We start from the raw sequence: 15,558 nt of genomic DNA on the forward strand, positions 1-15,558 counted from the left end.
TTTGATTATTTCCAATCATGGAAAGTTCAAAATCCAGAACAACATCAGGCAGCTAAAACACATTTTAATATTGATGGTTTTGTTACTTTGATTAAACAAGAGTTTTTAGATCATAATAGGTTAGATGGCAGAAGTGAACAAGAACAAATAAGAGCAATCAGAAATTTAGAACAATTACAAATTTGCGATTTACAGTATATAACTGAGTATACCACATATTTTTTTAAATATTTAGGAAGAACAGGTAGAATTAGTGATATTAATTTATTAGATACTTATATGACAAAAATAAAAGGACCAATAGGTGAAAAGATTTGGAATGAATGGCAAAAGCATCCGAAGAAAAATGATATTGCTATAGGACCTAGAATCCAACATGTCTATGATATACTCAGACAAGAGTGTAGCCAAATAAAAGCTAAGAGACAAATTAGGAAACAATTTTACATGTGTTGTAAAAATATAGATTTACCACAACAGTATGGTTGCCATAAGAAAATATACAAAAAGAAATATAAGTCGTATAAACCCTACAAACAACATAAGAATTTCAACATAAGACCTTCAAGAACATATAGGAAAAGAAAATATATTCCAAAACAATTTAGAAAAAGAAGTGGCAGACCTTGGATTAGAAAATATAAAGCACCGAAAGATAAGAGTAATTGTAAATATTATTCATATGGAGAAGCTGGACATATTAGACCTAAATGTCCAAAATTAGGTAAACAGTCGAAAGAAAAAGTACATTTGATGGAGTTGTTTAAGTTAGAAAAAGATGAGGATATTCAGTCAATATACAGTTTAGATAATTTAAGTGATAATGAGAGTATTTATAGTATAGAGAGTATTAACATGATAGATTCAGACTCAGAAGATTCAAGTAACACAAATAGTGATATAGAAGAGTATATGTGTGCATTCATAGAAGAACAGCATGAAGAAGAATATAAATAAATCAATTTAGGTTGGCCAGAAAAATGTCATAAGTGTAGTAAATTAATTGCAAATAAATACTACAATACATACTCAATATTATGTGAAAAATGTTACAGTAATAGGTTATTAGAAGTTAATTCAGCAGAATCACAAGAAAATACTGAAATATTAGGAAATATTGTTTATAGTATAGAAAAACCAAAAAATAGTTCTTTAATTACCATAAATTGTGAAATAGAATTAGCAAAAGAACATAAAATATAAACGATAGCTATGATAGATACAGGGAGTACAAAGAGTGTCATAAGAGAAGAATTAGTACCAGAAAAATATAGACAAAAATTAGCAAAACCAGTAAGAATAACACAATTTGATGAGAGACCAGTTTACTTAACACATTGTATAAATAATGAGTTTATTAAAGTTGAAAAACAACAATTTAATTTACCATTAACATTTGTTTCACCAGTAGGATCATATCCATTTATTTTAGGTTTAAACTTTTTGAAAAGCTTGCAAGGTTTTTTTATTTATGAACCCTAACATAACATTTTTCAAAAGAGGCATTACAATAACTGACCAAAGTAATACTGTAGAAGCATACAAAAACGAGCCTAGTGGCCAAGATAGTTATCATTTAGAAAACTTAAAAGAAAATGATGAGCATAATAACGTAGAAGAGTTTGATGAAGACATTTTTGAACATGAATACCCGATTTTAGAAGAAGGAACCTGTATAGAAATATTACAGTTAGATAGATCAAAGAGTTTAGAAGAATTGTTACAATTAGCAAAACAAACTAGGATTATAGAAGAAGACCCACAGTTACATTGGAGTAAAATACTAGCAAAATTAGATATAATTAACCCAGATTTAACCATTAAGACGGCTGATATACCTTGTAGTCTAATAGATAAACAAGAGTTTGAGCAGCAAATAAAAGAGTTGTTAAATTTAAAAGTAATTAGACCATCTAAGTCCAGACATAGATCAGCAGCATTTATTGTAAGAAAACATTCAGAACTAAAGAGAGGTAAGGCTAGAATAGTTTATAATTACAAGAGATTAAATGATAATACATACGAAGATAGTTATAAATTACCAAATAAGGATGAGCTTATAAATAAAATTCGAGTAAATATTTTAGCAAATTTGATTGTAAGTCAGGTTTTTGGCAAATAAGATTAGCAGAAGAATCAATTGAGTGGACAGCTTTTAGTTGTCCAGAAGGACATTTTGAGTGACTCGTTATGCCATTTGGACTTAAAAATGCTCCATCAATCTTTCAAAGAAAGATGGACCAAATTTTCAAGAAATATGATAATTTTTGTAGTGTTTATGTAGATGATATTTTAGTACATAGTAAAAATAAAAATGAACATAGGAAGCATTTAGAGATAGTATTACAAGAATTTATCAATAATGGAATTGTAATTAGCAAAAATAAAATAGCATTAGAAAAGCAAGATATAGAATTTTTAGGAATGTATATTAAGTCAGGTACAATGCAATTACAAGATCATATAGCTAAAAAGGTGTTAGAATTTCCAGACAAATTAGAAGATAAGAAACAGTTACAAACATTTTTAGGATTACTAAATTATGCAAGAAATTTTATCCTTGATTTAGGAAGAAAGATAGCAGTATTACATAGTAAAACTAGCAAAACATGACAAAAATATTTTAATAGTGAAGATATTAAATTAGTTCAAAAAATAAAAGAAAAAATTACTAAACTTAAGCCATTAACATTACCATTAGATGATAGTTACAAGATAGTCGAAACAGATGCTTCATCATTAGGATGGGCAGGTATACTATACCAGAAAAAGCATAGGGAGTCTCCAAAGTCTGACGAACAAGTTTGTAGTTATTCCTCAGGAAAGTTTAGTGATATACAGTCAAGGTTACCATTAACAGATTTAGAAATTCTAGGGATAATTAATTCACTTGAAGTATTTTCTTTATTTTTACATAATGAAGTATTTACGATTAGAACAGATTGTCAAAATATAGTTTCTCATTATAACAAGATACATGCTACTAAACAGGCAGCCCGAAGATGGGTTAATTTTGTTGATTCAATTACAGGAAATGGTTTTAAACCAATTTTTGAACATATAAAAGGTAATGACAATACATTAGTTGATATCTTATCAAGATTAATTTATTGAACAGGTATGGAATATCGTGGACCATCATCAGCAAATAGCACAAGGCTGCAAGGTAGAAGAGTTTCTTTCAATGGCATGATGATGCACCATCAACCTCCACCATTCAGTGGATTTCAAAATAGCATGAGCAGACCAGCATTACCATCAGTACCTACGTTAAACTTTAATGGCAATATTGTTGAAGGAATCAGAAATACAACTCTGAGATATAGGTCAAGGGTACCAGGGCTTTCTGATAGGCAGCATGTTCTCTTAGATACTTTTTGGAATATCCAAATTAAGCAGCCAAGCATGAGGTTAGGTCATGAAAAATTAATTAGAGCCTTGGAGCAAGAGTTTGATAGCTTTAATTTTAATTTCCACCAAAACCAGCAGCATATTCAGTCTCTTGAGCACAACCTTTAAGCCATTTCTAGGGACCATGAGTCATTACTTGGTAAGTTTACCAAAATGAACCAAGAACTCCAATCTCTTAGGATGCAGCAAAAGGCAAGTGACACCTTGAAAAGAGAATTGAAAATAGGTTTAGAAATTAATCAGCATAAGAATAAAGGAAAAGAGGTTATTGAATCCATAGGACAAGAGGCCAATGAGCGCATAGAAGAAATTAAAATTGAGCTCTTAGAAGAAGACGTTGAAATGGAGCAACATCAAAATAATAAGCAGCATCAGGTTCTGAGTGACAAAGAAAAACAAGAAAAATATGAAAGTTTTCTTAGGAATATATCTTCAGACTTGATATTAGATAGACTTGGCAGTTTCTGACACGACACGATGACACGACACGAAAACGACACGAAAATAACGGGTTTCGGGTCAACACGATAACTTATCGGGTCATTATCGGGTGACCCGTTAAGAACCCGTTATTAACGGGTTCTTAACGGGTATACACGTGGGTAACACGTGGGTGACCCGTTTCGACCCGTTAAGAAAAAAATTAATTTGATAATTTTAAAGTTTAATTACTAAAAGATTTATTATAAAATACAATAGCCATATTAATATATACAATATATTCTATATTACATATATTTTTTTTGTATTATTATTCTATATAAGTTATAAAAAAAAGTTTTAGTCATTATTTATTTTTAGGGGCTTTTAGATCTAGGCCCAAAAATATAGATGATTTTTAGGAGTGAGTCCAGTTATATAATTACATGTTTTTATTTCTTTTATACTCATTTTATATTTCTTTAAAATATTAAAATCAATTAAAATCTTCTAATATGAAGCATTTTTCAACTCCAAAAAATCTAATTAATATCTTATAACAGAAAAAACTAATATACTATAAACGAGATATGAAACCTAACTAAAAAGTAGGAAAAACATAATATACCTACAAGTGAAGCAAGACACATTAATCTGTAACACGTTAATTATAAAGAAGAATCTGTCATATAGATACATAAAAATAATTAACCTGTGATATAGGTTGATTATAAAAATTAAAAATAAAATCTATAAATGAGGTTTAAAGAGGGAGGAAGAACAAGAAATAACATAATAATAATAATAATAATAATAATAATAATCAAAGAGATAATTAGGAAGAAATTTGATTTTTATAATAAATCTTATTATTGAATAGATAATTATTGATAATAAAATAATTAAATTTAAATAATTGGACTTATTTTAATAAATTGGACTATTCCTACTATTGGCTAAAAAAATTGGACTTATATCAAGTTTCCCCTTATTTTTATTATGAGAGTTCTTTATTATCATTACTAATTTACTAGGATAATAAATTTTACTTAACAGTTAACATGTTCTTGTCCAAAATTAAAATAAACTAGTATAATATTTGTATAGGCAAGAACTAAGAAGACATACATACAATGCAAGTATGAAAAATGTGAAAGAATATATAAACACTTGTGATTCATCATTATTCCTCTACGAGTAGATAATGGTTACACTTTATCATTTAGATTTTTAAAATCCTCTCAAACCCTCATGAATAATGTTTTTTATTTGAAGGCAAAATTAATAAAATTAATAATAATTATTGTAGAAGTGTAAAAAATGTAAAAAAAATATCCAATCACTCTTAATGACAAGCTTTACAACTTTCATGAAGGGGTCAGCTTCGAAATCCAACACTATAATCCATAAACCTTCAATTTATATTTAACCGTCGATTATCATTTACGCTTTATTCTTGTTACTGAATTTCATTTTTTAAATTTTCTTTTTTTAAAACATGATCATTTGGTGGATGTAAGAAGATGAACGGTTCAGATCTTTGATATCACGTTTCGATATTTATGGTTAATTGAAATATGAGTCGATGTCATATAGTTTGTAGAAACTTTATAAACATCAAGCAATATTTTGACTAATCGTAAAACTCTGAACATAATATCAATGATCCAAACCGTTCATCTTCTTGCATCCTCTAATAGATCATGTTTTCAAAAAAAAAATCTGAAAAAACAAAATTTGATGAGAAAAATAAAGCGTAAATGTAAACAATAATCAACGGTTAAATTTTGATCTATGATTTATATGATTATAGTGGCGAATTTCGAAGTTAAGTTCTTCACGAAAGTTGTAAAGCTTGTTATTACGAGCGTTTATATATTTTTTCTATATTTTTTATACTTCTACATTAATTAAAAACCTATTAAAGACTTTAATTAAATAACAGCCGTTAGATCAATGAGATTAAATCTGTACCGTTGGATTCTATTTCAATTATATTATTACAATTTTGTTTGGACAAAAAACCCCTCATATTTTCCATTGTTTTCCATATGAGTCCTGACTGATTTGATCAAAACAAAAAAACCCCACTGCCTAGCCCTAAATTCTTTCTGTCTAGTCTCCCCACTCCCGGCCGTAACCCTCTCCCAACCCGCCCGCGGCGCCGTTTGTTCTTCCTAGCCCCTCTCTCCCGCCGTCTTTCTTCCAAAATTCCGACAGCCACGATCTTCTCGTCTTCCATTCGTACGACATCTTCCTATGTAAGTATTTCTCCCTCTTCACTCTTTATACGCTCATATTTCCCATTTCTGACCACGAACGATTGACACAGCTTCTTGCGTTGGATTCCTCTCTTGGAATGGAAGCCATGGAAGAAGGAGAAGAAGGAGCTGCTGCTCCATTTTGGTATGCACTGACTCACAGATCACCTTAACTCGACCTGTAAGTTTCGAATCCCAATTTGTAATTTTGGATTTGGATTCCGGGATTCCGGTTCCAACTGGGAATTGGGTTTCGTTTCAAATTCCCAAATTTTGAGGATTTACAACAAAATTTCAAATTTTGAATGTTGTATATGTTTTCAGGTGATCAGGGCGTATGCTTTGAACAAAGCATGGCTGATACGATTTCTGATGGATATATTCGGAGCTTTTGTTAATGTTGAGAGCATTGTCTTTAGCTCCTGTAAGTGCTTCAACCCCGAAGCTAGGATTTTTCATTGTTTATTGTTTCGATTTTTGGGGTATTTGTTTTCTTTCTGCAATTTGTTTACGTATTTGGTGATTGGAATTAATGCTGTGCTACATTTTGATGAATGTTGGATGATGTATTTTTCAGGTGTCTGTCATACAACCGGTTTCCGGGTGTGGACTTGCGATTCTTTCAATCTTTTCCCATTTTTATCTGAAGGAAATGATGAATGATGTTGACTGGATGGGGATTACATTAGCAGGCATTGGCACTATAGGTAATGTAAGTTCTTCACAGTGCTTGAAAATTCAAGTGTCTTCGCTGGGAACTGTTGCATTACTTTTGATTGTGTGTTTTGTTTTAAGAATAATTTGTGTGAGATTTTGTATTTGCAGGGGTTGGTGCCGGAGGTGAGGAGCAAAAGGCTTCCATAATATCGGTGTTTCATCTACCATGGTTGGCAATTGTAGTCGCCTTCTTGTTTGTAGGTACCTTATACCGTGCATCATCTGATGTTTATAGTTGGACACTTGGGTTTATGCAGTGTAATGATTCTAACCCTGCAAGGCCTCTTTAAATAGGTCATCCTTAATGGGTGGCTACGCATCTACAGACGTCAACGCAAAGAACAGGAGTTGGTAAGCTAATTACTTCGTTTCATCTATCTTTAGTGTTTGAGTATGGTGCCCACAACCAGTTCACTGATACCTGCTCATGGTACAGATGGAATATGAAGTTGTTGAAGAAATTATATATGGCTTGGAATCTGGCATTTTGTTCGGGTATGATTCTGTCCAGCATGTTTCTTATCACGATTCACATATAGATTCATCTCTCTCATCTTTCAGTTCTAAAAGGGAAATTATTAAAAAGCATATAATGAGTTATAGTGTGCATGCTAGTAGATGTCAATGATGTGTTGAGCATGTCAGTTGTGTGTACTTTATGTTACAAACGATAGAAAGTTTTAAGTCTTGTTGATTTAAATCATGAAGCTGCTGTTGTTGTCAAGCCATGATTAAAATTATAATGCAATTATCACACATCTTATTGCAGGATGGCATCTGTGATATCAAAGATGGGATTTGTGTTCTTGGAGCAGGGTTTCCACAGCATGTTGGTCCCGATATGTGTGATAATCAGCATATGTTGTAGTGGTACAGGGTTTTATTACCAGGTATGTTAAGCACTTTACCAAGTTCCTAGTTTCATATCCATGTGCTCACGTAAATTGAATGTCGGTCCCATGAAATAAATTTGTAGTCCCATTGACTATATCAAATTGTAATCAAGCAATACCATTCTTGCATGGTTAGAAGATTGATTTGTGTTTTGGTTCTAATCAAGCAATTGTGGGTTCAACCTTTTTTTCACTCAAAAAAAGTATTATGTTTTTTATTTAATTATTTATTAGTTTAAAATATATTTTCCTTAACGGGTAACGGGTCGGGTCATATTACCCGTTAATATTATCGGGTCGATTTCGGGTCGGGTCATTTTACTCGTTTATTTTACCAGGTGTTACACAACACGACCCGTTAAGATATCGGGTATGACACGAAAACGACACGAACACGGGAAACACGACACGAATGCCAAGTCTAATATTAGATGATGTTTTATTAAAAGAAATTTCAAAGGAAAAACTAAGAATAATGCCAACAGACATGCAAAATGAGATCTTGAGCAGAGCATCACAGTCCATGAAACAGTTACAATTACAATTACAATGCGCCTTGTATCAGTCCATCTTTAATCCAAAACCAGGGATGGATATTATTACAAAGATGTATTCTCCATGTCTTTGTGATAGTAGAGAGAATTGTATTTGTAAACCAGATGTTAGCGTAGCTGTGGCCAGGATTAACATGAGAGATTTTAATTCATGGTATTTTAGTTATGAGCATCAGAAAAAGCATAATGTGATAGAAGTTACTCCTACCTTACTATTAGAGTTTGGTTATCTCGATTAAATATTTATGAACCGTATTTCTCAACTAGAATTATTTCCTGAAAAGCTTATAAAAGTAGCAGAAGATTATCTAGAAAGGTGGAAAGAAATTTGCATAAGTTTTATTAATAGTCCTCCAGATTGGTATGTACATATGCATAAGGAGAAAGCTAGGCATATAGCCATGATCAATGAAGAGTCATTTAGACTAAATTTTATCTCCTCACATAGGTGGACTCCTTCATACAAAGATATTTTAAAATTTAGAGGGATCCAAATGTTTGCTTTAGATGAGTTTGAAGATTTTAGGTATGACATGGTACTAGTAGCACAAGAAGAGGAGATGTATATTTACAGCAAGACAAGAATCAGTCATTAGCCTTATTGGAAGCCCCAAAATTTCAAAGAAGAAACAGCAAAAATATATTACAAGGTGAAAGAAGATAAAGAAAGAGATACGGAGCTAGTAGAAGGCGATGAGCAGTATTGGAATAATTTGTCAGAAGAAGAGCTGTATAACATCGACAACATGATGGAAGCCTGAAGAGCTAGCTGTAAATTAGCATAAGTTGAATAGCATCATAATGTATTTCCAGACAAAAATGTCAACATCTTTGTGGTCCGCATGTAATGGCATAAGAGTATATAAAGAGAAGAGTCTGATCTATTATGGACTTTTCATACATAAAATGTCCTTATGGTTAAGAATGAATAGTACCAAGCCCTTTTCGTTAAAACTCCATTTTTATTTCGATTTGGTTCTTTTTTTTTTCAAGTTAAGTTTGATGTCCCATTCGAATTATTTGGTTCTTCTGTTTTTTTTTTAACCCACCCATTAAGCACACTTAAGTAGATGGAGAAACGATTGATATTTTATTTTTGTATAATGTTAAGGAGATCAAAATTTTTAAACTAAATGATGTGGTTGTTAATGATTATATTATTATTTAAATATTGATTAACGTGTTTATTTTATTAGTAACACATCATTTAATTTTTCAAATTTGATTTAAAATTTTGATGTCTCTATCATTATCCATACGAAGGGCATGACGGTCAAATGACATGGAATAAGTTGGTGTATTTGAGGGTAATTTCATTGTTTTGTCAAAAGCGTAACCCTAAAGGTGAAATCTCCAAACTCGTGCAATCTCTCTGAGTCTCTCTCGCACAGACGAAGCCATGATTCGGGTACCCAGAGACAACGCCAAGCGTGGAGGCGGAGGCAGAGGCAGAGGCAGGGCCAATTGTCTCGCGCGATCAGAATCCGGGCGGGGGAAGAATCCAGCCCAGCCAGCGGAGCTCCGAGGTGAGTTCCGGATTTGTCTTGGTGTATATATATGCGTTTGGTTTCTATTTTAGGGTTTGTAAATTCTGCATATTAACCAAAAATGTTGCAGCTTAATTGGTGTTAAACCCAAATATATGCGTTTGACGAAACATATCAAACAAAAAATTGCTGTTTTTCGTCACCGTGCGAGAATTACCCTTAAATTAATTACATGCCTAGTTTTTTGTTTCGATAGAACTCCCTTCTTATATTGATAATATGTATCTGTTTTTGGTGGGTGATTTTGTTGAGTAGTAATTTGTGCCCTGCTCCCTTAATTTGACCTGTTAATTAGCTGAGTAAATATATCTAGTATTAATTAATTTATGTGCAACAAACAGATGAGAAGAAAGAAACAAAAGCTGTCGAAAGCTCTATGAGTAAACTCCAACTTGATGATGATACTCCTACTTCAAAGAAGAAACGTTACCGCGAGTCTAAGAAATGCCATTCTCAGAATGAGCATTGTGCAGTTTGCCTTGTGGACGGCCACCACCAACATCTGTGTCCCTACCGGGAAAGTGTCCCGTTGGGTGTAACTAAAGTTGGAGAGGGCTATATACTAATGTGTAGGACTTGTGGTTTTGTGGGTAACGTCTGCCTTCATGGCCGCTCTTATGCTCGTCCCTATAGGCGGTGTTATGGGCGTCTGAAACATGGGTACCCAATCCACGAGGAAGTGGAGCAAATCAGGGCAAGCCAGAGAGAAATGGCTGAAATGTCCAGGGCACGAGTGGAGAGAGGTGAACCATCCTTATTGGATGATACCTCTTCCGATTCCTCTTCTGATACCTCTTCCGATTCCTCTTCTGATTCCTCTTCTGAGATATAATCGTAATGAAGCTTAGGGTTGGAACATGCGGTGGCTGCAGCTGTTGGATTGCCTTTTCTGTTCATTCATGGCGGATAGATACTACTTTGTTGGTTGTTTTCTCGTGTGTTTAATTTCGTTCTTGGAATAGCTAGTTGTGCATGTTGGTCGGATTTCCTTTGCTTGTAGGCTTGTACTGCTTGTCTTGGAATAACTATGAAACGAATCCACCGCTATCAAATACTAATCTCACCAGAATTGTTCAGTTAGTTTTTCGTACGTATTATTTCCTTTGCTTGTACGTACTATTATTAGTAAGGCCAAGTACTGATGGCACTGTACATTTTTTCTTCCAAAATTTTGCGCCTGCTAGAGTGACTCGAATAGGAGAAACCCTCCAAGTTTAAGAGTACCACAAAATTAACATCAGGTTTTTCCAGCTTCCGTTTTAACGTCACTCTGCCACAGAAAGTAGCTAGTGAATGGAGCTGAAGCGCACAAGCAACGTGTACTAGCAGCAAAACAGAAGGCCAACCCCAAACCCTACAATAGGCGGGACTTGCATTGGAAGCAACTGCGGCAGCAAGCCTCAAGAGGCAACAATTTTGGCCGCTGACTAAGCAGTTGAGATGTTTTCTTAGATTAAGCTGCAACCATCCGTAAATGCAGGTTTCACATCCAACAATGCTCAGTTCATATCTTAGCTGCTGTTTTATTTATGATTTCTCTTGCTTTTCTCTAATTTTTAGTTAACCTAGCTTGTTTCAACAAGATTTAGAACGGCCTTCTATTTGTTTTAATTTGTTTAAATTTTCGTGAAGGCTAGCTACTAGATGGCCACCTATTTAACATATATATAGTCGTTTGTATATGTATATATATGTACATATATATATATGTGTGTGTGTGTGTGTGGGGTCACGATTCACTAACTTTTCTTTTGGAGACAAACGACTCAGACTCGTCTAGATTTTTTGGGGGCATGTAAATTTTGCTAATTTAGGAATAACAAGTAGGTGGAAGTTACAACTGCATGCTCCAATGCAACAAAGGAGTATTTGGGGAGGCACAAAGACAAGATGGCTAGGGAATTTGGTTATACTATCGTTCCCTCCACACATTCTTATCTCCTTGGCTCTAGAATATATAAGAGAGAGAGAGAGAGAGAGAGAGAGAGAGAGAGAGAGAGAGTTGATGAGAATATAGTACAGCTTCAGTACCAAGGCGTTGCCAAGGAGAGCGTATGACGGTGGTTCTTCGTCGGGGATTTGTTTCGTTCAGAGCTGGAGACATTTCTACGTACGCATGCAGGTTAGAGTTTGATGGAGAGTTGAATTAATTCACAGAAGGTGAGAAATGGGAAGAGGTCAAACACAAAAGAAGGCGGGGGAGGTGGTGGCTGTAGCAATAGACAATGAGAAGGGCAGCAAACATGCTCTCAAATGGACTATTGATAGTCTTGTCACCAGAGGTCAAGCTCTCACGCTGCTCCAAGTTAGACAAATAACCGCAATTCCCACGCAAAGTACATTCTCTCTCTCTGTATGTGTGTGTGTGTGTGTAAATGCATGAATGCATAAGATGCTGATGATGATCGTAATTTACTAATGTACGTCACCAGCCACAAAGGAGGTTGAAAAGGCTCAAGCCAAAGAGTTGTTTCAACCATTCCGCTGCTTTTGCACGAAAAAACTTGTGAGTAATGCTTCTTCCCTTCATAAAAGTGATAGTGCATTGCCTATCCCGCTCCATGAACAGTTGAGCGGAATCCCTCGTTTCGCAACGTGATTTGTAGTTGTACTGCTGATTTGATTTTTGCAACAGCTAAAATGCAATGAAGTCATGATCGAGGATAAAAACATAGCAAAAGCACTGGTAAACTATGTTGTCAATAATTCAATCGACATTTTGGTACTTGGTGCGCCGTCGAGAAGCGGCCTTCTCAGGTACTGATTTCTTCTCCAAGTTATATCTCAGTTCATATGCACCAACACTGTAAAATTCATCAGAAAAATAGTATCAAAGAGAACAAGCATCAATCGTAAAATGTATAAATCATTCATTTATTTGAATGGAACTATAACTGTAGGTAGTTAAGTATTACATCTTTAAAATCCAATGAACTAAGAAAACTTTCATACATCTGTCTCAACTAATACCAGCTTACATACGCCGAAAATTTGATGGTTTGAGAAATCATTTATTCAAGATCTGGTTCCGGACGTTGTAGTCTTACCTCAGTTTTTTCTTCTCGGAAGCCATCAATTACGCATGCATCATAATTATATCAATCTCGTCACAGATTCAAAACAACGGACGTTCCAAACAGTCTCAAAAGAGGCACCGAGTTTCTGCACTATGTATGTCGTTGGCGAGGGAAAGATATCATATATGCGAGCTGTTACCACTTCACTGTCCCAGAAAGCTTACTTGCCTAATCAAAAACGGCACCAAGCAAACAAAGCTTCTGACACAAATGATACGCAATTCAGCCACAACCAGCAATGCAGAGGTTGGCCAGATTCGGTTTTTTCTTTCTTTTTTTTTTTAGGTCGAAAGTTCAGATTATGTTCTAGCATCTGTTATTTCCCACCTCACGTCTGGTTTCTTGTCATTACTCAAACAAGTTTCTGTGACCAATACAGCATGGGAGAGGACGCAGTATCCACCACAAAGCCAGCAATAAGGAGCATGCCTCCAACTACAAACTTGACAGCAGAAACTAATATACCACAAATGATTATCCGAGCCAGTTCTGGTGTCCCAATATCATTCCTTCAATAATTGATACCTAATTAGTACAAGACTCCCCAGCAGGATATTATGCTCACATATATAAATGTAGAGTTGATGTTTAAATAGTCTTAAGGCTCCACAACAACAGGATGTTTTTGCCAGAAATTATACCGAGGAAATTATTTATATGTACGTAGCATCAACTTCCCAACAATTTAGGCTTCTTGTGAAAGTAGAAAAGCTAACAGTTTCATCTGTTAATTTAAGAAGGTACTTTTCAAGCCAATGAAACTATAAAGAAAAAATCAATTTGTGATATTAAGGTTTCATAGCAGGTTTACGAAGCATAGAAGGGAAACTGCAGTAAACAGAAAACAAAACAGACTTGAGAGGAATTAGTTTTGACTGCAGATCAGTTTCAGCGTGAGGGAATGAGAAGGAATAGTAGTTGGATTGCTCTTACCTTTGTTTCACACTCCTCGGAGTTTTCTTTCAGTCTGAATGAATGTAGCATTTTCATTTTAGCTTTTGATAAGTTCATAACAATGGTAAGTCATCCATCAGCAATATCCAACTTCATCTCAGCCTGAACACGGAGATCCTACACAAGATCCATGAGACTAGGAATGCATTTTGCTTACCTAAAATGAACATAATAAGAAAGTTCAGATACGTACCCATTCCAGAATGCAGGACAATGCATATCTGAGCTGCATTTATCACTTTGTTACATACATGCACTAATTGAACCAATAGAATGCAAACTGGAACTGATAGACATAGCATTATCAGCGACAATAATCCTTTCCTAACAATCAGTCAAACATGCACAATATGCAGGTCGCTAGTCAGTAATTCCAAAAGATCTGATTCCCCCGGTATGTTTTTTTCAAATATACTGAAATTAACTTCCTATAAGTCCATTCCCTTTGCCTCTGGAACTCCAAAAATGCCTCTGAGCTTGCATGAAAGTCTCCTTTTCCCAAAACTTCAAACACAAATGGATCCGTTAATACCAATGGGGAATCATCCAGATTCATTTTATTGAGGGAAAAATACAAATTCCGTCCTAGTCTTCTATCCAAGTATGCATCAACAACACAGCCGCAATGTTGAATGGTAATCTTGCTTCTAGAAAAGTGGCCGTTGAAAATGCTAGACAATTCTAGCATGAGAATGGCATGTGTTCATTGTGTCCATAAGCAAAGTCCATGGTGGTGGGCTACTTTAGTAGAGTCATGAATAATGGCTAGGATGATTTCACACTTGGTATTCACACTTTGTATGGTTGGTTATACTTGCCTATAAATAGAGTATGTTGTTATGTTTAAGTATTGAAGTAAGAAAAGAGAAAGAAGAAGAAGTAAGAGAGACAAGAAGGCTCTCTCCCTAAAAAAAAGGGAATTAGTAGAAGAAGCATCCATAGCTTCTAAGAGTGTTTGAGTGATTCCTCTTGTATTAGTTTGTGTGAGAATAAAAGTTTTTTTGGTGTTATACCTTGAGTGTTCTTTTTCTCTTGCCTATCAATTTCCGCTGCGTTACATTCTTCTTTGGAGATAAACATCTCCAAAGTAGTGAAGTCTCTTTAAACCCCAACACGCAAGTCACAAGATCAGGAACAACTTTCTCATGTGTCATGTGTTCAAGGCTAAGATGGAGAGCCCACAGTAGAGACATCTTTGAAAAGGCCAGAGCACGGATATTAAATGTAGTAAGATTGGGGCGGAAACCAGCTTCCACCATTCTCAAAAATTCTCTTTGTAAGCTTTTCATCTTAAAATTCGCAGCATATGATAACAACAAAAGGTTCCACAGAAGATTTCCCAAGTTTCTTCTACCTAGACCTTGTTGGTATTGAAAAGTTTACTAACTCAATACCAAAATATGTGGGTGATAAGTTTACAAACTCTATCACACCTCTCACTTTGCACTCTCAATAAAATTGGACAAAGAAATAGAGAAAGGAGGGAAGCTACAAGCTTTGGCAAACAATGCACTTTGATGTATTTAAAAGAGTTTACAAACACACTTCTGAAAATGGAATAACAAATCAGATTCATGTTTCTAAAACCTTACGGGCTGCTTATTTATACAAGCAGAAAATGAAAACCACTCAAGTGCTTTTAATAAACTAAACACAACAACACACACAAACAGCTCATATGAACTTTGGACAGTCTAGCACACATATGCAGCTATCTTTCCAGC

The 15,558-nt window shown here is 34.5% G+C and overlaps 2 protein-coding genes, 1 long non-coding RNA gene and 1 pseudogene across 3 annotated transcripts; 3 read left to right on the forward strand and 1 right to left on the reverse strand.

Annotated features, from left to right (window-relative positions):
- Nucleotides 1–5,971: 5,971 nt before the first annotated feature.
- LOC126595556 (probable magnesium transporter NIPA9) overlaps nt 5,972–15,558 on the forward strand; it is an 87,791-nt pseudogene continuing 78,204 nt past the window's right edge.
- LOC126595546 (uncharacterized) lies at nt 9,360–10,883 on the forward strand. Its single transcript, XM_050261826.1, has 3 exons — nt 9,360–9,376; nt 9,616–9,782; nt 10,145–10,883. Exons 1-3 carry the CDS (start codon nt 9,360–9,362, stop codon nt 10,633–10,635), a joined length of 675 nt encoding a protein of 224 aa, XP_050117783.1. The 3' UTR covers nt 10,636–10,883.
- LOC126595545 (uncharacterized) lies at nt 11,892–13,564 on the forward strand. The gene is made up of 5 exons (XM_050261825.1): nt 11,892–12,139; nt 12,236–12,309; nt 12,439–12,560; nt 12,873–13,126; nt 13,260–13,564. Exons 1-5 carry the CDS (start codon nt 11,971–11,973, stop codon nt 13,298–13,300), a joined length of 660 nt encoding a protein of 219 aa, XP_050117782.1. The 5' UTR covers nt 11,892–11,970; the 3' UTR covers nt 13,301–13,564.
- On the reverse strand, nt 13,258–14,454 carry LOC126595558 (uncharacterized). The gene is made up of 2 exons (XR_007613601.1): nt 13,814–14,454; nt 13,258–13,389 (listed from the first exon to the last, which is right to left on the reverse strand). It is a non-coding gene; the product is annotated as an uncharacterized LOC126595558 (long non-coding RNA).

Source organism: Malus sylvestris, chromosome 13 (genome assembly GCF_916048215.2).
Source record: "Malus sylvestris chromosome 13, drMalSylv7.2, whole genome shotgun sequence".
Lineage (NCBI taxonomy): Eukaryota > Viridiplantae > Streptophyta > Magnoliopsida > Rosales > Rosaceae > Malus > Malus sylvestris.